General features: G+C 35.9%; 1 protein-coding gene across 1 annotated transcript; it reads right to left on the bottom strand.

Moving 5' to 3' along the window:
* Window positions 1-15,186: 15,186 nt before the first annotated feature.
* Window positions 15,187-16,250, bottom strand: LOC105501619 (olfactory receptor 5H14). Its single transcript, XM_011927624.1, is given in 2 exon segments — window positions 15,187-16,167; window positions 16,169-16,250. Coding segments are annotated over 2 exon segments (930 nt in total). The 5' UTR covers window positions 16,198-16,250; the 3' UTR covers window positions 15,187-15,266.
* Between the last annotated feature and the right edge of the window lie 8,574 nt (window positions 16,251-24,824).

The raw sequence follows: 24,824 nt of genomic DNA, 5'->3' as shown, positions 1-24,824 counted from the left end.
GAATGCATCTTTCATTTGACTGTATGAGTTGTTAAATTATACCCAGAAGTGGAGATAAGAATACAAGAGTTAATTTTTAAGTGACTGACCTTAAGAGTTTTAGTCTAAGAAAGTGATGAATTAGAAAGAATGAGTATTTCTGTCAGAATAATCCGAAATAATTCTTAGAATCATTATGATCAAAACCAGTTTCAATTGTTTAATGTCCTAGATCACCACAAGTTGTCATATAAAGTCATAATAAGGTTAACAACAAAATAAAATATCATTAAAAGAACAATGTTGTCTTATAACTATTTATCCTACACATATCATAGTCATGAAATTAAAATATAGAGATAAGCCAGTAATAGTTATCTAATTTCAACCTGGCTATTTTGACAGCTTATATACCCAATCTAAAATTACGGTAAGTTAACTAGAATTTTCAACATTTCTACAAAGCATAATGAAAATTATAGATATTTTTTCTTACCCATATTTTGAAAGAAATTTAGGATATCCTCTAAAACCATTAGGCTTTCTAAAACAGAAAAAAATACAATTGCACAGGAATGCCGATAACACAGGTAGCAATTCATTGCCTATTCATTATTTTTGGAGGCTTCTTTCCCCAAGCTCAGGAAACTACTGTTTACATAAATTTGGATTGAACAGAAGAGTCATTCAATGGTACAACTCTGTACTTTTGCCAGAAGATGACTGAATGGAAAACTGAAATTCTCGTAAGAATGCCAAGGGATTCCCTATGGAACAAACTGAAGCTGTTCTAGTGTGTATTGTGGATTTGGACATATATGAAAAGTCCAGATTGTCCCCATGGCATTTAACTTCTGGAATCATAATCACTATTTCATGTGAACACTTCTAGTTTTAACAAATGAAATAATATTTTATATACTATTTACCACCACAGATGACACTTCTGTCATGTTAGTATAAACTTTAGTTAAATGTGAAATTTACTGTTAGTGCTTTGATTAGTATAATCTTATCTGAGGTAACCAAAACATAATTTAATAAGGCCAAAGTTTCTGATGCCCTTTAGGAGACAAACCCGAATACAGTTGTCTTTCCCATGAAAATTACAGCTCAAATTTTAGACATATACCTAGTTCCCCCATTTTGTGCTAAAATCTGATGCGAAATCTTATTAGACAAAGGTCAATGGATGAAACAATGAAAAATAAAGACAAGGACTGCAGTGGGAAGTGCCCTGAATTTTTCTGATATAAAAAGAAACACATAGACCAATGGAACAGAATAAAGAACCAGAAACAAATCCACACATCTACAGTGAATTCATTTTTTAACAAAGGTTCCAAGAACATACATTGGGAAAAGACAGTCTCATCAATAAATGGTACTGAGAAAACGAGATATCCATATGCAAAATAATAAAACTAGACCCCTATCTCTCACCGTATCCAAAAATAAAATCAAAACGAATAAAAAGCTTCAATCTAATACCTCAGACTATGAAACTTCTACAAGAAAACATTGAGGGAAGTCTCCAGGACATTGTTCTGGGCAAAGATTTCTTGAGCAATACCCTACAAGAATAGACAACCAAAGAAGACATGGACAAATGGGATTACATCAAGTTAAAAAGCTTCTGCACAACAAAGGATACAATCAACAAAATGAAGAGACAACCCACAGAATGGGAGAAAATAGTTGTAAACTACCCACCTGACAATGGATTAATAACCAGAATATATAAGGAACACAAACCCCTTTATAGGAAAGAATCTAATAATCTGATCAAATAAAGGGTAAAAGATTTGGATAGACATTTCTCAAAAGAAGACATACAAATGGTAAGCAGGCATATGAAAAGGTGGTCAACATCCCTGATCATCAGAGAAATGCAAATCAAAATGGCCTGGCATCTAGTGCCTGCCATTTTTCCAGGCACACAATGCAAGCCGTCAGTGGATCTACCATCCTGGCATCTGGAGGTCAGTGGCCCTCTTCTCATAGCTCCACTAGGCAGTGCCCCAGTGGGAACTCTGTGTGAGGGCTCCAACCTCACATTTCCCCTTCCCACAGCCCTAGCAGAGGTTCTCTGTGAGGTCTCCGCCCCTACAGCAGACTTCTTCCTGAACATCCAGGTGTTTCCATGCATCCTCTGAAATCTAGGCAGAGGTTCCCAAATTCTTGCCTTTTGCACACCCACAGGCTGCAGGAAAGCCATCAAAGCCTGGGGCTTGCACCCTCTGAAGCAATGACTCAAGCTATACTTTGACCCCGTTTAGCTATGGCTGGAGCTGGAGCAGCTAGGGTGCAGGGTGCCAAGTCCCAAGGCTGCACAGAACAGCAGGGCCCTGGGCCCAGTCCATGAAACTGCTTTCCCTCCTAGACTTCTTGGCCTGTGATGGGAGGAGCTGCCATGAAGATCTCAGAAATGTCCTGCTGACATTTTCTGTATTGTCTTGGCTATTAATATTTGGATCCCTGTTACTCATGCAAATTTCTGCAACAGGTTTAAATTTCTCCCCAGAAAATGGGTTTTTCTTTTCTGCTGCATGGCCAGGCTACATATTTTCCAAACTTTTATGCTCTGCTTCCCTTTTAAAGATAAGTTCAAGTTTCAGAAAATCTCTCTGTTCACACATATAATCATACACTTTTAGAAACAACCAGGTAACAAAACATTTTTAATCCTTTGTTGCTTAGAAATTTCTTCTGCCAGATAACCCTAAATCATCTCTCTCAAGTTCAAAGTTCCACAGATCTCTAGGATCTCAAGGGAAAAATGCCACCAGTCACTTTGCTAAAGCATAGCAAGAGTGATCTTTACTCCAGTTCCTAATAAGTTTCTCATTTCCATCTGACTACCTCAGCCTGGATTTCATTGTCCACATCACTAAGAGCATTTTGGTCAGAACCATTCAACAAGTCTCTAGGAAATTCCAAACTTTTCTTCATCTTACTGTCTTCTTCTGAGTCCTCCAAACTGTTCCAACCTCTTCCTGTTACCCAGTTTCAAAGTTGGTCCTCATTTTCAGGTATCTTTATAGCAGTGCCCCACTCTTCTGGTACTAATTTTCTGTATTAGTTCATTCTCACACTGCTATAAAGAACTATCTGAGACTGAGTACTTTATGAAGAAAAGAGATTTAATTGACTCACAATTCCATAGGCTGCACAGGAAGCATGGTTAGGAGGCCCCAGGAAACTTACAATCTTGGAAGAAAGTGAAGGGGAAGCAAGCAAGTCTTACCATGACAGAGAAGGAATGAGAGTGAGCAAAGAGAGAAGTGCCACACACTTTTAAATCACTAGATCTCATGAGAACTCACTCACTATCATAAGAACACTAAGGGAGAAATCTGCTCCCATGATCCAGTCACCTCCCATCAGGCCCCTTCCCTGACACATGAAGATTACAATTTGACGTGAGCTTTGGGGAAGAACACAGAAACACAGAGCCAAACCATATCAATAAATAACACAGGAGTCACTGAAAACTCTTCAGAAGGGTGCACTGATATTACACAAAATTAAATTATATTGCCGTGTACTTGTGTAACATAATGCTGGCAATAATGAGAAGGATGAAGAAAGAGATTTAAGGCATTCGGAGTGTAGCATCACTAGGATACTGCAAGGCATTCAGAATGTAGTATCACTAGGGTTCAAATATTTAGTCCCATATTTGATGGGAAAATATTATTCACTGAAGGAAAATGGAGTCACTTTGTGAGTAGATAGATCGTCATCCAAAATAGAGACTGAGAATTCAGATGCATTGACAAATGTGTGGTGTGAACATGCCTCAAACATCGAGATTAGCTGGTTAGTATTAGTAATATAATATTACTAGAGCAATATAAATAAAAAAATAATTTGGGTGTCATTGGAGTAGATGAGGGCATAATTATGAATTACTTATCAGAGAGTATACTGAGAAAAGAGAAGTATAGCAAGAAAAAAAAGATGGTATAATGACCTAATTTTCTTTGAATATAGTAATAGGATTGCTAGTAATAGTATCACTGGGTCAAATGGTAGTTCTGTTTCAAGTTCTTTGAAAAATTTACAGACTGCTTTCCACAGTGGCTGAAGTAATTTACACTCCCACCAACAGTATATATGTGTTCCCTTTCTCTGCAGCCTCTGCAACATCTGTTTTTTGTTTTCTTTTGTTTTGTTTTGTTTTGTTTTAACTTTTTTTTTGACTGGTGTGAGATGGTGTCTCACTGTGGTTTTGATTTGCATTTCTCTAATGACCAGTGATAATGAGTATTTTTTCATATGTTTGTTGACCACTTGTATGTCTTCTTTTAAGAAGTGTCTGTTCGTGTTTGCTCATTTGTTAATGGGGTTATTTATTTATTTATTCTCATTGATTTGTTTAAGTTCCTTATAAATTGTAGATATTAGATCTTTGTTGGATACACAGTTTGCAAATATTTTCTCCCTTAATGTAGATTGTTTTTAAACTCTACTGATAGTTTCTTTTGCTGTGCAAAAGTTCTTTCATTAGGTCCCACTTGTCAATTTTTGTTTTTGTTGCAATTGATTTTGTGGACTTAACAAAAAATTCTTTACCAAGGCCAACATCAAGAGGGGTATTTCCTAGGGCTTCTTCTAGGATATTTATAGTATGAGGTTTTACATTTAAAAATTTAATCCACCTTGAGTAAGTTTTTGTATATGTCAAAAGGTAAGGGTTCAGTTTTGTTCTTCTGCTTCAGGCTAGCCAGTTATCCTGTCACCATTTATTGACTATGGAATTCTTTAACCACTGCATGTTTATGCTGAACTTGAAAGTCAGATGGTTGTAAGTGTGTGACTATCTTTCTGAGTTTTCTACTCTTTTCCATTGGTCTGTGTGTCTAATTTTGTACAAGTACTATGCTGGCTTAATGAAAATCACTATATGTAGAAATTAAGCAATTTTCAATGGCTTTAGTGAGAGCAATTTTCCTTAAGTAATAGAATAAACGTCATTATATAAGAAGTGAATGGGAAACAAGTAGCACAACAGTGAGGGAATGAGATAGAGTACTCAAAGAAATGTGAACACTTAGCATTTGTCTGCTGCTCACAAACTAATTTAATATTTTTTCTCCCATGGAATAAAGAAAAGTTCTCAAGAGAAAAGATAGACATTGAGAGGAGATAAGAGGAAGATGTTGAGAGGAGAAAAGGGACAGTAAAAGCAGAAATGGAGATTTGTGTGGGTGAAATAAAACAGGAAGGAGGAAGGAAAGATAGGTAGAGAACAATGAAGTCATAGACGGTTAAGTGCAAAAAAGACAAGCCACAAGATAGAAAGAGAGGAAGTATCGGAGATTCATTAAGGCAAAACAGAGGCAAAGACTCAGAAGTTTTGCTTGGATGTGTGCATTGACTCTAGTATTCAACAATACCAGCTAGAGCTCTGAGAGTGTTTTATTTTCTTTTATAAAAAATTCAAAGTTTATTTTTCCTGTGGAATTTGTGTATGATAATCATTGACTTGAACTTTTACTCACAAGTTTCCCACTGTTCATGAAAATATTGAAACTGAAAGTTTAGTTCATATTTAAATTTTGATCTTCCTTTGTTATTAAAGTAATTAAAATGAAATTTCTCAAGAAACCATGACGGTTTTGAGAGCACTTCATTCTCCATCAGTATTTTTTAATAGCAGAAAGAAATCAGTCAAAAACTGAATCCTGATACAGATAATATAAAGAACAGTAATTGCAGTAATTCCATTCTTAAGTAAATTTTTACATGGAAAACATTTCCTTCCACAAATCACAAAATAATGAAATCCTAAATCACAAAATAATGAAAAATTCTCAGAAGTTTTTACTGGAGTCCTTTTAAATTTATAAATGCTGAATAAGTTAGGAAAAGTATTTTTCTGATATATACATACATGTATTACTATTCATATAAAATGCTGAATAAAAATATATGTATCTCTACATACTGCTATGTATATTTATGTATCTATATATAAAATATTTAAATTATTGTCAGAAGTTATAGAGAAGTTAATGTTTAATAGATCTTAAAATTTTAATCAGAATGTGTGATTACACAGAATGTACATTTATATTAGAATCATCAGAAAGGTTTCTTGTATAAGAACCATAATGAAAGAAAAGTTTAAACTGAGCTTTAAAGCATATACCATTCTACTTAACCAGAACTTATCTTATGTCATTATGGTTGGGATATAGTTGGAAAATCATCATTATAAAAACTCATTTATCAAGAATTTTGGTTATCTAGATTTTAATCATGATAATAAAACATGAATATTATTTACTCTTTTAATCATTTTAATCATGGTAATAAAACATGAAGATTATTTACTCTTTTTTAATTTGTCCGTAATTTTAGCATGCTATATCAAATCTAAAATTATTATGAATTACATTGCATTTTAAACTTTATTTAAAAAGAACAACAGATATAAAATCATTTCTCTTTTACCACTATCATAAGAAATTATGGAGCTCCTTTGAAAGTGTTTGGCTTTCTAAAGCAGAGAAAAATACATAATAGAACAGAACTGATAGTTACACAGGTAGCAATTCTTTGTACACTGATTCATTTTGGAGGCTTAATTTCCAATCTCAGAAAAATGTTGCCATAAACTTGGCTCTATGTCGGTTCAACACAAGGGTTCATCAGCTGTGTATATCCACTGTGCCGGGACAGGAAGGTGTAGAGAACTGGAACATCCCTAAGAGCACCTTAGCATTCCATGTAGGACAAAGGGAAGATCTGCAACTGGGCATTGTGGATTTAGATGTGTATAAGAAATGCAGATCATCCTACAGTGTACTATGGGCTTGAGAATCATAAATATTAAGTCACTGTAAGCCAATTCTTGCTTTTAACAATTGAAATTATACTTTATGCCACTATTATCCACAACACATGACACTTCGGACATTTTATGCGAACTTCAGTTTATAAAATTGGATGCTGTGAATGCTGTGATCGGTATAATGCTATCTCAGCTAGTAAAAATATGGTTTTAATAACCCAAAGATCTAGATTCCCTTCAGAAGCCAACTCCAAGTAAAATTGTCCTCCTCATGCAAACTGAACCTCAAATTCCAGACATATATCTTCCAGGCAAACTTATTTTCGAAGAGAAATAAGGGGTTTTACTAGAAAAAGTTCAGGGGGAAGAAAAGGGCAAAATAAAGACAATCTGGCAGTGTATTGCCTCTTAGTTGGCGCTGTCACTATGTCTTTGTAATGCCATTCTATCATCCTATTCAATTAGTATATATATTTTTTCCAGAGTCCAGGTGTAAGTCTTTGACTGACAACTCCAACTGCTCCTTCTCTCTATGGAACCGCCCATTGGGATCTTCTTGCCTTCTACCCACATGGAGTCAATTATCAAGACAGAGGAATTATAAGAGTGAAAGTTTAATAGTCATAGAGCTGGCTAAATGGGAGACTAGAGTTTTATTATTACTCAAACAGCCTCTCCAAAAATTCAGAGGCTAGTGCTTTTTAAAGACAGTTGTTAGTTTTTAAAGATAGTTGATTGCTTTAAAGACAGTTGTTGAGGAGGGGCAAGAAAATGGAAAATGCTCATTGGTTGGTTTAGGGATGAAACTATAGGGAGTCAAAGCTGTCCTCTTGAGGTGAGTCCAGAGCTGGTTTACAAGTCAGAGTGGTGCCTGCTGGTTCATCAGAATACAAGGTCTAAAATATACCTCGAACACCAAACTCAGATTTGACAATAGTAATGATATCCATAGGAGTAATTGGACAGGTTAGGAATCCCGTGTCTTCTGGCTGCATAACTCTTGAGCTATAGTTTCTAATCTTGTAATAATTTGTTAGTTTTCCAATGTGGTCTGGTCCCCAAGGAAGGAGGGGGTTTGTTTTTAGTAAGGACAGTTATGCTCTTTGTTTCACAGTCAAACTTAAATTAAATTTCTCTCAAAATTAGTTTGGCTTACACCCATGAATGAAGAAAGGCAGCTTGGATATTAGAAGCACTGTCTAATTGTCCTATGTCAAATTCACTGTCATGGTTTTCTCATGTGATAGTCATAGGTGGTTAAGTGTAAAAAGACAAGCCACAAAACAGGGAGAGAGGAAGTATGAGAGATGCACTAAGGCAAAATAGAGGGAAGGACTCAGAAGCTTATGTTGAACCTGTGCATTAACTCTGGTGTTCATGAATACCACAGAGAGCTCTGAGAGTCTTTTCATTTTCTTTAAAAAAAATTCAAAGTTCATTTTCCTATACAATTTGTGTATGACAAAGAGACTTTGAGTATAATTTTTGTCTATACATTTTCCACTGTTCGTGAACATATCAGCTTTTTCTGAAAGTTTACTCCATATTAAAATGTTGCTTTATCTTTGCTATTACAGTCATTAAAACTAAATTTCTCAAGAAATATTGCTGATTTGAGAACACTTTCTTCTCTGTCAGATTTTTTTCCTTGATTATTTTTAGCAGAATCATCTAAGACAAAGACTGGATCCTAATACAAACATTGTAATAAATATAGGACAAGTAATTCTACTTGTAAAATTTTATAAGACAATCCCATGCAATCCCAAATTACAAAATAATGAAAAACTCTAAAATTCAATTTGTTTCAGGGTGCTTTTAAAAGCATAAATGCTAGTAAGGTTAGAGAAGTACATTTTCTGCATATTTTCTGAGATATATGCATAGATATACATATACTATAATTATTGCTAGTATTACCATGTATACCTAAAATGTTCAATATGAAAAATGGGTACTTCTATGGATTTTATTATTTATATATTTATGCACCTTATATATGAAATAATCAATGAAATTATTGAGAGAAGTGGTGAAAGTATAGAGGAGAAAATATTTAATTGACAGATCCTAAAAGTTTTCATTGGAGAATGTGATTATACGGAATGAAACTACATCACCATTGGAAAAGTTTCTTATGTAACAATCACAATGAATTGAATATTTAAACCCAGCTTTAATAATTTTAACTTTCTAATTAGCCAGAACTTATAACATCATTATAGTCAGGTTAAAAACATAATACATTATCATTTAAAATTTAAAAATTTATTTTATAGGTGTTTTGGTTATCAAGATTTTAGCCATAATAATGAGCTATCAAGATTCTTCACTCTTTTTGTTCCCAGCAATCTTGGCATGCTGCAAACCAAATACAAAATTATTATATATTAAATAGCATTTTAAAATTTCTTTAAAAATAATAACGGATATAAAAAACTATAAGGCAATTTTCCTCTTACTAATTTCATAAGAAACTACAGAGATCCTTTAAAGTATTAGGCTTTCTAAAGCAGAGAAAAATACATAATAGAACAGATCTGACAATAACACAGGCAGCAATTCTATGCACACTGATGCATTTTGGAGGCTTCATTTCCAATCTCAGAAAAAAAATTGTTAATAAAAATTTGCTTTCAACACAAGTGTTGACCAATATTATATATCTGTTTTCACTAGGAGAGAAAGACGTAGAGAACTGAAATTCCCCTAAGAGCGTCTTAGGATTCCCTGTAGGACAAAGTGAAGACCTTCAGCTGGGCATTGTGGATTTAGATGTGTATGAGAAATCCAGATTATCCTGCAGGTTACTGCAGAGTTTAGAAACATAGGCATTAAGTCACTGTACCCAGTCTGGGTTTTAACAATTGAAATTACACTTTATGCCCCTATTATCCACAACATGTAACACTTCAGACATTATATACAAACTTCAGTTTCTACCTAAATTTGGATGCTGTGAATGCTGTGATTAATATAGTCTCAGCAGAGCTGGTGAAGACATGACTTTAATAAGGTCAAAGATCTAGGTTCCCTTCAGAAGCCAACCCCAAGTAACTTTGTAAAATTGTCCTCATTCAAACTGCAGCTCAAACTCCAGACATATATCTAACTTCCAGGCGAGCTGAAATCTGATGAGAAGTGTTAATAGGCAAATGTCTGGGGGAGGAATAAAGAAAAGCAAAGACAATCTTGCAATGCATTGCCACCTAGTTGGTGGTGTCACTACAGCTTCATACTGGCATCCTATCTTTCTGTCCAATTAGTTTATATGTAATTTCCAGAAAGTCTAGGTGTAGATCATTGACTGACTTAACTCAAACTGCTCCCTCTCTCTATGGAACCACCCAATGAGATCTTCTTGCCTGACACCTGGATAGAGCCCATTAGCAAGACAGAGGAATTGCAATAGAGAGTTTAATCCATATAGAGCTGGCTAAATGGGAGATTAGATTCAAGTTTTATTATTGCTCAAATCACCCTTTCCAAAAATTCAGAGGCTAGGGTTTTTTAAATACAGTTCGTTAGGCAGGGGTCTAAGGAATGAGGAAAGCTGACTGGTTGGGATGAGGATAAAATCATAGGGGTTGAACCTGTCTTCTTGTGAATCCTGTGTGGAGGTCTCAAAACTAGAGGAATCCTTTTACCATTGTGGGTGGTGCCAGCTGACTTACCAGAATTCAGGGTCTATAAAACACCTTGAACACTAATCTTAGATTTCACAACAGGAATATTATCTGTAGGAGCAATTAGGAAGGTTAGAAATCTCTGGCCTCTAGTTGCATGATCAGGAGCCATAATTTCTAATTTTGTGATAATCTGAGTTTTACAAAGGTGGTAGATTCACAAGCAAGGAGGAAGTTTGCTTTGAGGAGAGACTGTTACCATATTTGTTTCAAAGTCTAACTATAAATTCCTCCCAGAGGTGGTTGAACCTACACTCAGGAGTGCAGAAGGGAAGCTTGGAGATGAGAAGCACTGCCTGATTTTCTTATTGCAGATTCACTGTCATAATATCCCTATTGAGATTTTTCTGTCATCATTTTTGCAAAGGTGGTTTCAACTACATTTTACTCTATCATACTCCACCTTATAACTCTGAGTCTACTAAGCCTTTTGCTCAGTTACATTTTCACCCATTAAAATAAAGAAAACTAGATAAATGCCTTATAAAGTCACTTCCTCAGATCAACCAGGCCTGCCTTCTTTAACCACCTTTACACCTTGGTCAAAATGTGAGCTCAGAGCAATAGAGAAAAATATCTCTGTCCCAAGCAAAAGTGTCAGAAGTTTTCTGTGGAATTTAGAATTCTTGCAGGATCATATAACCCAGGACTCCCTGATCTTTATCAATTTAATAACATGGTACTGTAAACTGGTTAATCCTATAGCTGAAGCCAAACATGAAGTACCTAAGATAGATAGCAAAGATCCAACAACTCAGTCTTCCAGAAAAGGAACAAAACGGGGTGAGAAAATAACAAATAATCCTCCAGCATCCATTCCCCAAGTATTTCTTCAAAAATTCACTTGTCTGACATGCAATCTTATAAACAGGAGGAACTAATCTCTGACTATAAGGCAAAATTAGAAGTGTGATTTGTAGAACATTCTGGTCAATTCATGTTGAGTTCAGCTTAGAAAATACTTATACTATTCATCAGTGGGATCCACCTTCAACTCATTAACCTAGTTACAAAACAAAAGCTACGTTGAGAAGCTGATGATCTGCCAAATTAATACCCCAAAATGTATTTCAGTAGAAAATTATAGTGCATCCACTATTAAATTCAAGTTCTGTCTGTTTTCTTTGAGTTTTATTATCTACCTATAAATTGTCTTTTTCATGAAGCCGTATGAGCTTGGTGTGGGCAACTTGATATAAAGTTCAGAGGACAATGTTCATACATGCAGCTGAGTGGGTTGCTAAAAAGCTCACCAAAATATCCAATAGCATAATCGGAGACATTCAGACTGCAAAACAGAAAAATCAACAATTGCAACTGCCATTTTATTCCATCATCAAAAGATGCTTTGAGCTTAAAATCTAAAAATCTTCTCGACTAACTGCCCTTTGGGCTCAGATACTAAGTTTACAGATTGTTATAACCATTAACCTTTTTTTTTTTTTTTTTTTTTTCCTGAGACAGAGTCTCGCTCTGTTGCCCAGGCTGGAGTGCAGTGGTATGATCTCAGCTCACTGCAACCTCAGCCTCCTGGGTTCAAGCGATTCATCTGCCTCAGCCTCACAAGTAGCTGGGATCACAGGTTCCTGCCACCACCCCTAGTTAATTTCTTTTATTTTTAGTAGAGACAGGTTTCACCATATTGGTGAGGCTGGTCTGGAACTCCTGACCTCAACTGATGCATCCACCTTGGCCTCCCAAAGTGCTGGGATTAGAGGCGTGAGCCACCATGCCTGGCCTATAACCATTAACTTTTTATTTGTTTTATTTCGTTCATGGGCGCTTTGGCTGTGGAGTAATTCCGAGTCCCTTGATATTTTCCTCATGAGGGTCATCATTGTAATCTTCCTGGTGTGCTGTATTTTCTCAAGAGTCTGAAATGCAAATTCACAGCCATCGCAGTTATCAGATTTACTCCATCCGACTAAAATGGCATAAACAAAGTGTCCAATAAAAGAAACACTGCTTTAAGAGACTAGAAATTGTAACTTTTGAGACTAAAAATTGTAACTTATGCTGAAACAAAGACAACCACCTCTGGTGAGGAGAAAGTGCTCCATGTGCCTGAGTGTTGGTCAGTATCCCATAATTGAGAAGTGAAACAAAAGGGAGAAAATAGTTAAAATAGTAAAATTGAAGTACATTAGGCTGAGGTGGCTCCAGCAAAGTGGGCTTCTACCTAAGCACACAGAAACCCAACTCATTGTAAATGGTAAAACAAAAGTTAACTTTTTTTTTTCTTTATACTTTATGTTCTGGGATACATGTGCAGATCGTGCAGGTTGTATACATGTATACATGTACCATGGTGGTTTGCTGCACCCATCAACCCATCATGCAGGTTTTAAGCCTCACATGCATTAGGTGTTTGTCCTAACGCTCTCCTTCCCCTTCCCTCCACCCCCTGACAGGCCCCAATGTATGATGTTCCCCTCCCTGTGTCCATGTGTTCCCATTGTTCAACTCCCACTTATAAGTGAGGACATGTGGTGTTTAGTTTTCTGTTCCTGTGTTAGTTTGCTGAGAATAATGGTTTCCAGCTTCATCCACGTCCCTGCAAAGGACATGAACTCATTCTTTTTTATAGCTGCATAGTATTCCATGCTGTATATGTGCCACATTTTCTTTATCCAGTCTGTCATTGGTGGGCCTCTGGGTTGGTTTGAAGTGCTTGCTATTGTGAATATTGCTGCAATAAACATATGTCTTCATGTGTCTTCATAACAGAATGATAGATAAGTCTTTGGGTATATACTTAATAATGGGATTACTGGGTCAAATGGTATTTCTGGTTTCAGATCCTTGAGGAATAACCACACTGTCTTCTACAATGGTTAACTAATTACATGCCCACCAACAGTGTAAAAGCATTCCCATTTCTCCACATCCTCTCCAGCATCTGTGGTTTCCTGACTTCTTAATGATTGCCATTCTAATGGTGTGAGGTGGTATCTCCTTGTGGTTTTGATTTGCACTTCTCTAATGACCAGCGATGATGAGCTTTTTTTCATATGTTTGTTGGTCGCATAAATGTCTTCTTTTGAGAAGTGTCTGTTCATATCCTTCACCCATGTTTTGATGGGGTGGTTTGTTTTTCTCTTGTAAATTTGTTTAAGTTCCTTGTAGATGCTAAATCTTAGCCCTTTGTTAGATGGAGAGATTGCAAAAATTTTCTCCCTTTCTGTAGGTTGCCTGCTCACTCTAATGATAGGTTCTTAACAAAAGTTTACTTTAACCAATTGGAAATGATCAACTCACCTCTAAGTAGGAACTTTCTACTGGAATAATCCAAATAATGCTACTGCTCCACTGTAGCCACAAAAGTTTCTTTTTGCCTTACTTCCACATTAAATCAATAAAAGCCTTTCTCTCCTCTCATGTATACATAAGTGTATGATACATATATATTGACACCTAAAATACACACACACACACGCACACATATTTATATATATATATAGCATTGCTACCTGATTTTATATTTATTTATTTATTTAAAATATATATATATATATATATAAAATCAGGTAGCAATGATGATCCAACAAAAGAAATTGTAGGAATTGAAAAAAAACAATCTGACAGCAAAATGGGGAAGTAAATGAGTGTAAGAAGGGTGGAGGAAATAACTAGAGGTTTGCAAAACAATGTGTGAGTAAATTTTAGGGTAGGGGCCTTGGTATCAGTGACAAAGTGAAATGAATTTCAGTGTCGAAAGATAAAAGGCAGAGTGGAATGGAGTATGAAGTGAAAAGAAAGTTAACAAGGACTTTTTGAAGCAGAAAATATCCAAACTCTTCCTCATTTTCATATTTTTCTTCCCAATCATTGGACACTATGATGTCATGTCAACTTAAAATTCTTTGAACTTTGGTGATAAAGATTTAAAGCCCCTGGTTGTCAACAACACATTCCAATAACCATGTAACATCACAGACTTTTAAAACCTTAGTAGCTTCATTTATTTTTTCTAGGAAGATTAAGACCCTTTTCTTCCTACTATGTCATTTGTCTTTTCTTTTCTATGACTACTTCAAATTAAGTTCTGTTTATTCATTTAATTTTCTGATTTAGGGAAGATTTTTAGGTTGAAAATGCAATCACAGCTGCTAAGTCCCTTAGAAGCCATCTTAGAAAGTTAGAGGCTGCATGGTTCTTCTTACTCATACAAGCACACAGAGATAATAGCACCCTCCTACCCTCTTGCACATTGGCAGTGCCTTCACTGTTAACCCCTTCTCATTTTGTCCTCATTGCATTTCCATTTCTGTTACTTTATTTTAATATGTGAGTTGACTTCCTACAAGAAGTGAAATTCACTCTTTTACAGTAAGTGGACTGAAAGGCCTCTTGACAGCTAGTAGAATTCTTGAATCTACCTGTCTTCCCCTAGACACAAATCAACCTTCACTATGAAGATAAATGTGATAGACATCTCGCATCATACAGTTGTGTTAGTATCAAAAACATCATACTTAAGTGCTTAACAGATGAACTAGACTATTTTGAATTTGATGTATTTATGAGACACATTGATTAACATGTCATACTGTACAATACTTTTATTTGCTTTATGCTATCATTATTCTATTATGAACAGTTGACTAAAATTTCTCAAATGCTTTTGAATAACAGTGGAATATTTTAATTAGTTAAATAGGTACTAATATCATAGGCCATTAAAGTGCTGGGACAGTTATAATTGCAAAATCCTTTAATGCTGGCAAAACATAGGTACCTCTAATTTGCACAATTTTGTGACTATTTTAGTAAATAGAAAAGAGAAATGAGTAAGAGATCTAAACATCATTTCTTTTGACCATTTTTGTGAGTGAATCTATTACTTGCTTATTTCTCAGGCTGCAGATAATGGGATTTAATAAAGGAACTATGACAGTGTAAAATAGAGACTCCACCATATCTTGGTCATCAGCCTGTGGGGAAGCAGAGCCTACATACATGAAGGCGAGGGGGCCATAGTATAAAGATACAGATAAGAGATGAGCTCCACAGGTGGAGACGGCTTTTCTTGTACCTTTCACAGACCTCTTTTTCAAGACTGTGTAGAGGACAAATGTGTAAGATATAAGAACAGTCCCAATGGTGAAAACTTGAATTGAACCTGAGAAAATAAAAACCATGAGAAAATTAATAGAAGAATCAGTACAGGAAATTTTTAACAATGGGATAATGTCACAGTAAAAGTGATGTATTATGTTGGAATTGCAGAAGGTTAATCTGTAAAGCAAACCTTCATGAATTACAGCATGAAGAAGGCCACCTAGAAATGACAAGATTAATAGCCGGATGCATAGTCCATTGGTCATAATGACTGGATAAAGTAAAGGTTTACATATGGCTACATAGCGATCATATGCCATTGTTGCCAAGAGAAAACATTCTGTGGTTACACCAATTGCAAATGAAAAAAATTGTATCTTGCATTCAGAGAGAGATATGATCTTACTCTTAGCTAAGAAGTTGATCAGCATCTTCGGAGTCACTGTGGATGATAACAAAGCATCCACAAAAGCCAAATTCCCGAGGAATAAGTACATTGGGATATGAAGGTGAGGGTCTTTCCAGATGATAGCAATCAGGCCAAGATTCCCCATGATGGTGATGAGATATATTACTAAGAATGCCAGGAATAGGGGTATTTTCCATTGTGGTTGATATAAAAATCCTGTGAGAACAAACTGTCAGCAATGTTGCATTTTCCTCCTCCATGTCCTCACTGCATGTCCTCTAAAATAAAATGCAACAAATGAAAGGGAACATTTGCAATGGCATTATGAGTTGAAATTGGGGAAGAGGTGTTGCAATGAAGTATGCAATTATCAGAGCCCTCTTAATTTTTTGATCATTATTATAAATAATAAATCCTATATTTAAGGTGTTAATGAAATGAAAAAATTATATATTATTGTTTGAAAATTGGGTAGTAATATGCATTCTCTGGATTCACTAAATTTATGTGCACAATCTTGAATGTGGTAGAACAATCCTGTGTCTGGTACATGAATGGAGGTCCTGGAGAAAAGGTTTTTGAAAGGTCTGAATAAAAATCAATGAAATAAATGCCATGTGAAGAATCTTACACTTTTTCATAATATAACTATGTACTAAATACTTTAAGATGGGAAATAGCATCCTAAAACAGTTTCTAAATTTTTTGATAGTGTAGAAAATATGCTGTGGGATGGGGAAATTGGACTAAGGGGTCCTAACTAGAAACTTGTTACTAAGGTCGCAACAATCCCAAATCAAATCACAAATGAAAATTATCTGGAAGGTGTTTTATGAAAAATATAGATTGTGAGATTTTAATGTAGAAATTGATTATTTCAGAAATGAGTTCTAGAAATCTGTCTTTAAAAATACCCTCAAGGTGATTCAAATGAGTGTTAGGTGTCTAGTCCATGTGTGATATTACATTGGAAGAGATGGTAAGACAAAGAAATAGATTCCAAAGAATTCAGAATGTAGATTCTCTAGTATTCTATGACATATTTGGTGGGAAACAAAAGGTAATAAAGGAGGTAAGAGTCACTTGGTGACTGGGTAGTTGGTCATTAAATATTAAGGATGGGAACTCAGATATGCTAGCAAGTTCTTGGAGTGAGCATCCTGCAGCCAACTAGGGAGATCCAATCAGTAATACGAGCCTGTTAGAGCTTAACAGAAATAATTACTTGGGATTATTGTGGTAGTCAAAGGCACAGTTAAGAATGATGTATCCATTGGAGAGTAGCAAAGAAACAAAAAGAGTGGCAAGAAAATCAACTGGAGCAAGTTATGTTAAAGAGGTAACAAAGTGGACATATGTCCCGTAAATGGCCAAGATGTGATCTCTTTTTTTGCCATCCATGTCTTGGCAGCTGTCAGAGGATACCTACTGCTCTACAAGCCAAAAGAGCTAGCAACTCATTTTCCCGTTCTTCTTCCTTGTAGAGTGAAGGGACACGATCTAGGATGGCAAATGAAACACACTGATGCTACATTTGGAATATGGAGACACAGAGAAAGGTTTTGGTTTCAAAGGTAGCCAAGGCAGAATTACCAAGACTCTTCTTAATGCAACTTTTATTTACATCAATAACATTTAACAGTGTGAGCTGTGGAATTATTGTCCAATGTGGGTGTAAGGATACAAGAATTTATCTGTAGGTGACTCACATTAAAAGTTTTAATCAGAGAATGTGGCTAATTAAAAGGAATGGGTATTTATATCAGAATAATTCCAAGAAATAATTCTAAGAATCATTATGATCTGAACCTTTAAACCAAGTTTTAATTGTTTAATGACTTGGGTCATATAAAGTTATTATAACAAAATTAACAAGATAATACAGTATCATTAAACAAACAATTCAGTCTTATAACTATTTACCGTATCCATAGTATAGTCGTAAAATTGAGACCTAAAGACTGTACAGTAATAGTTATTCAACTTCCTTCTGGCTATTTTAATAGCTTGTATACCTGATCTAAAATTTCAATCAACTAAACAGCATTTCAACATTTCTATAAAGCACAATGAAAATTAAAAACATTATTTCCTCCTTACCCATATTTTTGAAAGAAATTGTGGATATCCTTTAAACGTGTTACACTGTATAAAACAGGAAAAAAAAAACAAAAAAAAAAACCACAGTAGCACCGCGATGTTAATAGCACTAGTAGCATTTCACTGCATATTCATTCTTTTTAGACACTTCATTTCCCAAGCTTAGAAAACTTTTGGTTATAAAAATTTGTTTTGAGCACATGAGTGATCCAATTGTGCAGCTGGGTATTTTTTCCAGAAGACGAAGGAGTGAAAAACTGAAGTTCTCATAAGATTGCCAGAGGACTCCCTGTAGAACAAATTGAAGCGATTCTAATGGGCATTGTGAATTCAGACACATATGAGAATCCAGGTTGGCCCAAAGGTCATTACAGACTTCCAGAACCATAAGCATTGTTTCATTGTAGACACTTCTACTTTTAACAATTGAAATAACACTCTATGCCACTATTTACCACCACAGATGACACTTCTGCCATATTTGTTCAAACTTTAGTATATATGTGAAATTTACTCTTAGAGCTTTGATTAGTATGGTCTTATCTGATGTAATCAAAGCATAATTTTAATAAGACCAAAATTTTAGATTCAGTTCAGAAGCCAAAACCAAACAGAGTTGTGTTCCCCATTCAAATTTCAGCTTACATTTTAGACATATACCAAGCTCCTCCATTTGTAGCTAAAATCTGATGGGAAATTTCACTAGGAAGAGGACAAGGGAGGAGCCAATATAAAACAAAGCCAGGGACTGCAGGGGGAGGTGCCCTAATTCTGTGCTTCTCAAATGATAATGCCTATGACTTTCCTAGAGATCCTGTCAAAATGCAGATTTTCTTTCAGTAATTCTTGTGTGGGTCTCTCAGGAGACTTTATTTCTAACAAAGTGATACCTGTGGACATTTGCCATCCAACAGATCTTCAACATGGGAGAACCTAGATTATCAAAGAGCCTTGATCATTGGAAAACAATAAATGGTAAATGTGGCTGGTATGAAAAGAGAGAAGCAAGGAAGGCCAGGTGTGTTCAGGGTGGCCAGCAGGGGGAGGCTTCCAAGGGAATTTGGAGGGTAGTCAGTGGTTTTGTCTTTACCACAATTTACAGAACAATTATAGAAGTATTATTGCGGGAGTTTGAAAATGATGGCAACATATTCAGTACTTTCTTTAGAACATTAACTCAGCAACATATTAGCGAGCATTCTTTCAGAAACAAAATCTAATAGACTTATTTGTAATATTTACATTTTTTATTTAAATAGTGATTTGTAACATTCTTGACAGTAAATGTATTCATTAAAGAAAAGTTACTTGGAAAGTAAAAGCCATATTTTTTGGTAGATTCCTTAATTGCTTATCCTTTCTTCATAGAATGTTTCTTGAAAAAGACAAAGAAATAAGACAAATAATACATAGAATACACAGAAGTCACTGAAAACTCTTCAGTAGAGAGATGTAAGCAGTTTAACGTGCTGACATAAGTACTGACGTGACACAAAATTAAATCAAGTGGCTTCATCCTTGTATGATATAATGTTGGGAATAATGAAAAGGATGAAGAGATAGATTCTAAGGTATTCAGGATTTACTGTCACTTGAACTTAGTCCCATATTTGACGGAAATGTAGTGGTCACTGAAGGAAAAAAGTATCACTCTGTGAGTAGGCAGATAGTCATCCAAAATAGAGACTGAGAACTCAGATGCATTGAGGAGTTTGCAGTACGAGCATGCTTTGAACAGCCAGGTGCAAGTAAGCTGTTTCGATTTAGCAATACAATTCTACAAGAGCAATATAAATATTATTTTGGAAGTCATTTAAGCAGCTGAGGATATAGTTATGAATGTCATATCTATTGGAGAGTACACTAAAAAAAAAGAAGTATAACAAGAAAAATATTGACAGTATAATGATCTAATTTCCTTTGGGTATATATCCAGAAATGGAATTACTGAGTCAAATTGGTGCTCTGTTTCAAGTTCTTTAAGAAATCTGCAGACTGCTTTCCACAGTGGCTGAAGTAATTTGTATTCCCACCAATAGTGTATGTGTTCCTTTTTCTTGGTAGCCTCTCCAGCATCTGTTGTTTTTTGACTTTTTAATAATAGTCATTCTGACTGGGGTGAGATGATATTTCATTTTAGTTTTGATTTGCATTTCCCTGGTGACTAGTGATGATGAGCATTTTCATATATGTCTCATGATAACTTGTGTGGTCTTTTTAGAAGTGTCTGTTCATGCACTTTGCTCTTTGGTAAACGGGTTATTTGGTTTTTGTTTGTTGATTTGTTAAATACCTTATACATTCTGGATAGTAGACCTTTATTGAAAGCATAGTTTGGGGATATTTTCTCCCATTCTGTAAATTGCTTACACACTCTATCGATAGTTTATTTTGCTGTGCAGAACCTCCTTTGTTTAATTAAGGACGATTTGTCATTTTTTGTTTTTGTTGCAATTGCTTTTGAGGACATAACCAAAATTCTTTTCCAATGCTGATATTGAGAAAAGTATCCCTAGGGTGTCTCCTAGGATGTTTACAGAATAAGTTCTTACAATTAATGTTTAATCCAGCTTGGGTTAATTTTGGTATATGTGAAAGGTGTGGGACCAAGACTCAAACCTAGGTCACCTGGCTACAAATGCCATTCTTCTTCCACCACACAGCGCCTCATCTCAACTACATTCTGAATGAATTTGGATTCAATCACCTGGCTGTGCCAAGTTTGGTGGTGAACAGAACTGAGGAGCTGCCCCACCAGGGATAGCCCCCATCCAGTTTCCCCTTGATGCAGGTTGTGGGGGCATTCATTCTTCTAAATATGGCTAGCCAGTTTCATTCTTCTTCATGTGGCTAGTCACTTATCCCAGCACCATTTAGTGAGTAGACCATCCTTGCCCCCATTGCATTTTTTTTTGTCAGATTTGTTGAAGATCAGATGATTGTAAGTTTGTGGCTTGATTTCTGAGTATTCTATTCTGTTCCAGTGTTCTATGCATCTGTTTTTGTACCCAAACTGTGCTAATTTGTTTATAAAGACACATACACTCATATGTTCATTGCTGTGCTATTCACAATAGCAAAAACGTGGAATGAACCTAAGTGATCATCAGTGGTAGATTGGATAAATATAACATGGTACATATAGATCACAGAGTACTATGCAGCCATAAAAAGAACAAGATCATATCTTTTGCAGCAGCATAGGTGTGGTTGGAGGCTGTAATCTCAAAGGAACTAATGAAGGAACAGAAAACCAAATACCACATATTCTCACTTCTGAGTGGAAGCTAAACATTGAGAACACAGGACATAAACATGAGTGTAATAGACTCTGTGGACTAGTAGGTTGGGGAAGGAGGAAAGAAGGAATCAGTGATAAAACCACCTATTGGGTACTATGCTTACTGCATGCATGCAATATACTCATGTAACGAAATAACAAAGCTGCCCATGCACTCTTTATATCTAAAATAAAAGTTGAAATACAAAACTTTTTGAGAAACATACTAAAAGGTTATGAAGGCAATGGATGTCATTCGTTATATGGCCAACCCCTGGAACCCCTTTCTACCACATGGGTCTTGGTGGCAGACAAAGAATTTCACCTAGAGTTGCCCAATCAAACCCACCCTACATAGAGTTGAATATAGGGAGATGAAGACAAATGTACGTAGACAAAAAAAATTGCGCAAAGGCAGTTGAGGTAAAAACGTAAGATTCCAGCATGTGCATCCTGTATGTACAACAATGTCGCTGAAAATATGAGCTATGTTATTATCAGCAGAAACAGCCACACTCATGGAGTTACTGTTGGAAAAGGACTTTGGCTGCTGACTGGCTGCTTTACTTCCTTCTGTTTCTGCCATTATTTTCCAGCGGATTCCTCTACCTTCCCTGTCATTTCTATACTGGAGTCAATATCCATTCAGTAAAATTTTTCCATTGCTACCGAAAGCCCTGGATGTTCAAAAGAGAGACAAAGGAGACAACAGAAAATGGTACTAAACAGAGTGATCAAGGGAAGAAGCAGGAGGGAAGTAGAAAGCTGGCTGTTGTGGACATAAAGAGAGGAAAGATAAGTGTGACCAAGTGAAGCACAGGGAAAAATGACAAAATAGATGCTCTATGGGACAAGGAGTCCAAGGAAATCACTGTGTGTAGAAAGGAAGCCATTTTTAGTGACTTTAGTCAGAGCATCAATGTTGCGGGAAGTCAGGGACCCCGAACAGAGGGACTGGCTGAAGCCATGGCAGAAGAACATAAATTGTGAAGATTTCATGGACATTTATTAGTTCTCCAGATTGATACTTTTATAATTTCTTATGTCTGTCTTTACTGCAATCTCTGAACATAAATAGTGAAGATTTCATGGACACTTTTCACTTCCTCAATCAATACCTTTGTGATTTCCTATGCCTGTCTTTACTTTAATCTCTTAATCATGTTATCTTTGTAAACTGAGGAGGATGTATGTCGCCTCAGGACCCTGTGATGATTGTGTTAACTGCACAAATTGTTTGTAGAGCATGTGTGTTTGAACAATATGAAATCTGGGCATCTTGAAAAAAGAACAGGATAACAGCGATGTTCAGGGAACAAGGGAGATAACCTTAAACTCTGACTGCCGGTGAGCTGGATGGATCAGAGCCATATTTCTCTTCTTTCAAAAGCAAATAGGAGAAATACTGCTGAATTCTTTTTCTCCGCAAGGAACATCCCTGAGAAAGAGAATGGCCCCTGAGGGTAGGCCTCTGAAATGGCCCCTTTAGGGGTGACTGTCTTTTACAGTCAAAGCCAAAGGGATGAAATAAACCCCAGTCTCCTGTAGCACTCCCAGGCTTATTAAGATGAGGAAATTCCCGCCTAATAAATTTTGGTCAGACTGGTTGTCTGTTCTCAAACCCTGTCTTCTGATAAGATGTTATCAATGAAAATGCATGCCCAAAACTTCATTAACAATTTTAATTTCACCCCGTCCTGTGGTCCTGTGATCTCGCCCTGCCTCCATTTACTATTTTTTTTTACCTTGTGAAGCATGTGATCTCTGTGACCCACACCCTCTCCATGCACTCCCTCCCCTTTTGAATACTGCTAATAAAAACTTGCTGGTTTTAGGGCTCAGGGAGCATCACAAAACCCTTCGACATGTGATGTCTCCCCTGGACACCCAGCTTTAAAATCTCTCTCTTTTGTACTCTTCCCCTTTATTTCTCAGACCAGCTGATGCTTAAGGAGATAGAAAAGAACCCACGTTGGATATTGGGGGTGGGGTTTCCCCCATACATCATCATGTGATAGAATAAAAGTCAGCAAATAAGGAGTGAAGGGGAAAGAAGTAGCACAGCAGTGAGGGGATAAGATAGAGTACTCTATGACACGTGGAGAACAATTTGTATTTGTCTGCTGCTCATAAACTAAAGTTTTTTACTCCATTAGAGTACTTAGGAAAAGTTCTCAAAAGTAAAGATAGATAAGTGAGAGGAAGTCATCGAGAGAAGAAAGGGATAGGAATGTGGAAATGGAAATTTGCGTGGGTGAAATAAAACAAGGACGAAGAAAAATAGGTACAGAATAATCACATCATAGATGGTAAATGCAAGAAAGACACATCAATAAAGAGGGAGACAGAAAGTATCGGAGATCCATTAAGCCAAAATAAAGGGAAAGTTTCCGAAGTCTGAGTTGAATGCCTGCATTAACTTTGGTGTTCATTGATACCAGAGAGAACTGTGAGAGTCTTTTCATTTTCCTTTCTTTTTTTAATTCAAGTTTATTTTTCTATGGAATTGGTGTTTGATAAAGAGACTTTGACTTGAAATTTACTTATAAATTGTATACTGTTCATGAATATATTGGAACTGGCTGAAAGTTTACTCCATATTTAACTGTTACTCTAACCTTTTAATTACAGTGATTAAAACTAAATTTCTCTAAAAATCTTGCTGCTGCTGTTGACAGCACTTTATTTTCCATCAATTTTTTGTTTGAATGTTTGATTTTTAGCAGAATCAACTCAGCAAAAGAATGAATGCTGATGCAGACAATATAAAGAACAAGTGACAATAATTCCACGTGAATGAAGTGCAAATGTTCAGCTGGGCATTGTGGATTTAGATACGTGTGAGAAATACAGATTATACTACAGTGTACTGAGGACTTCGGAATCATAAACATTAAGTCACTGGAAGCCAGTTCTAGTTTTCACAATTGAAATTATACTTTATGCCACAATTTTCCACAACATGTGACACTAGTGACATTTTATGTGAACTTCAGTTTGTATATGAATTAGATGTTCTTCATCAGGAAGAATAGCTAATGGATGCTGGGCTTCATACCTAAGAGATGGGTTCATCTGTGTAGCAAACAACCACAGCACATGTTTGCCTAGGTAACAAATCTGCATGTCTTGTACATCTACCCCAGAACTTAATATAAAAATTGATTTTTAAAAATTGGATGCTCTTAATGTTTTTATTGGTGTAGTCTCATCTGAGCTATTTTAATAAGGCCAACGATCTAGATTCCCTTCATAAGTACCCACAAGTAAAATTGTCCTCCTCATGCAAACTGCAGCTCAAACTCCAGATATTTATGTAACTTTCAGGTGAGCTGAAATCTGATGATAATAAAATAAGAATTTTATTTTTAGGCAGTGGTCGGGGGGAAGAAAAGAAAAAACGAAGACAGTCTTGCAAAGTATTCAGTCATAGGTGGTGCTCTTACTATGCCTTCAAAATGTCATTCTGTCTTTATATCCAATTAGAATATGTGTGTGTGTGTGTGT

Source organism: Colobus angolensis, unplaced genomic scaffold (assembly GCF_000951035.1).
Source record: "Colobus angolensis palliatus isolate OR3802 unplaced genomic scaffold, Cang.pa_1.0 Scaffold73, whole genome shotgun sequence".
In the NCBI taxonomy this organism is placed as follows: Eukaryota; Metazoa; Chordata; class Mammalia; order Primates; family Cercopithecidae; genus Colobus; species Colobus angolensis.
The sequence above is the reverse complement of the archived record's forward strand: the minus strand, read 5'-3'. Positions and strand labels throughout refer to the sequence as shown.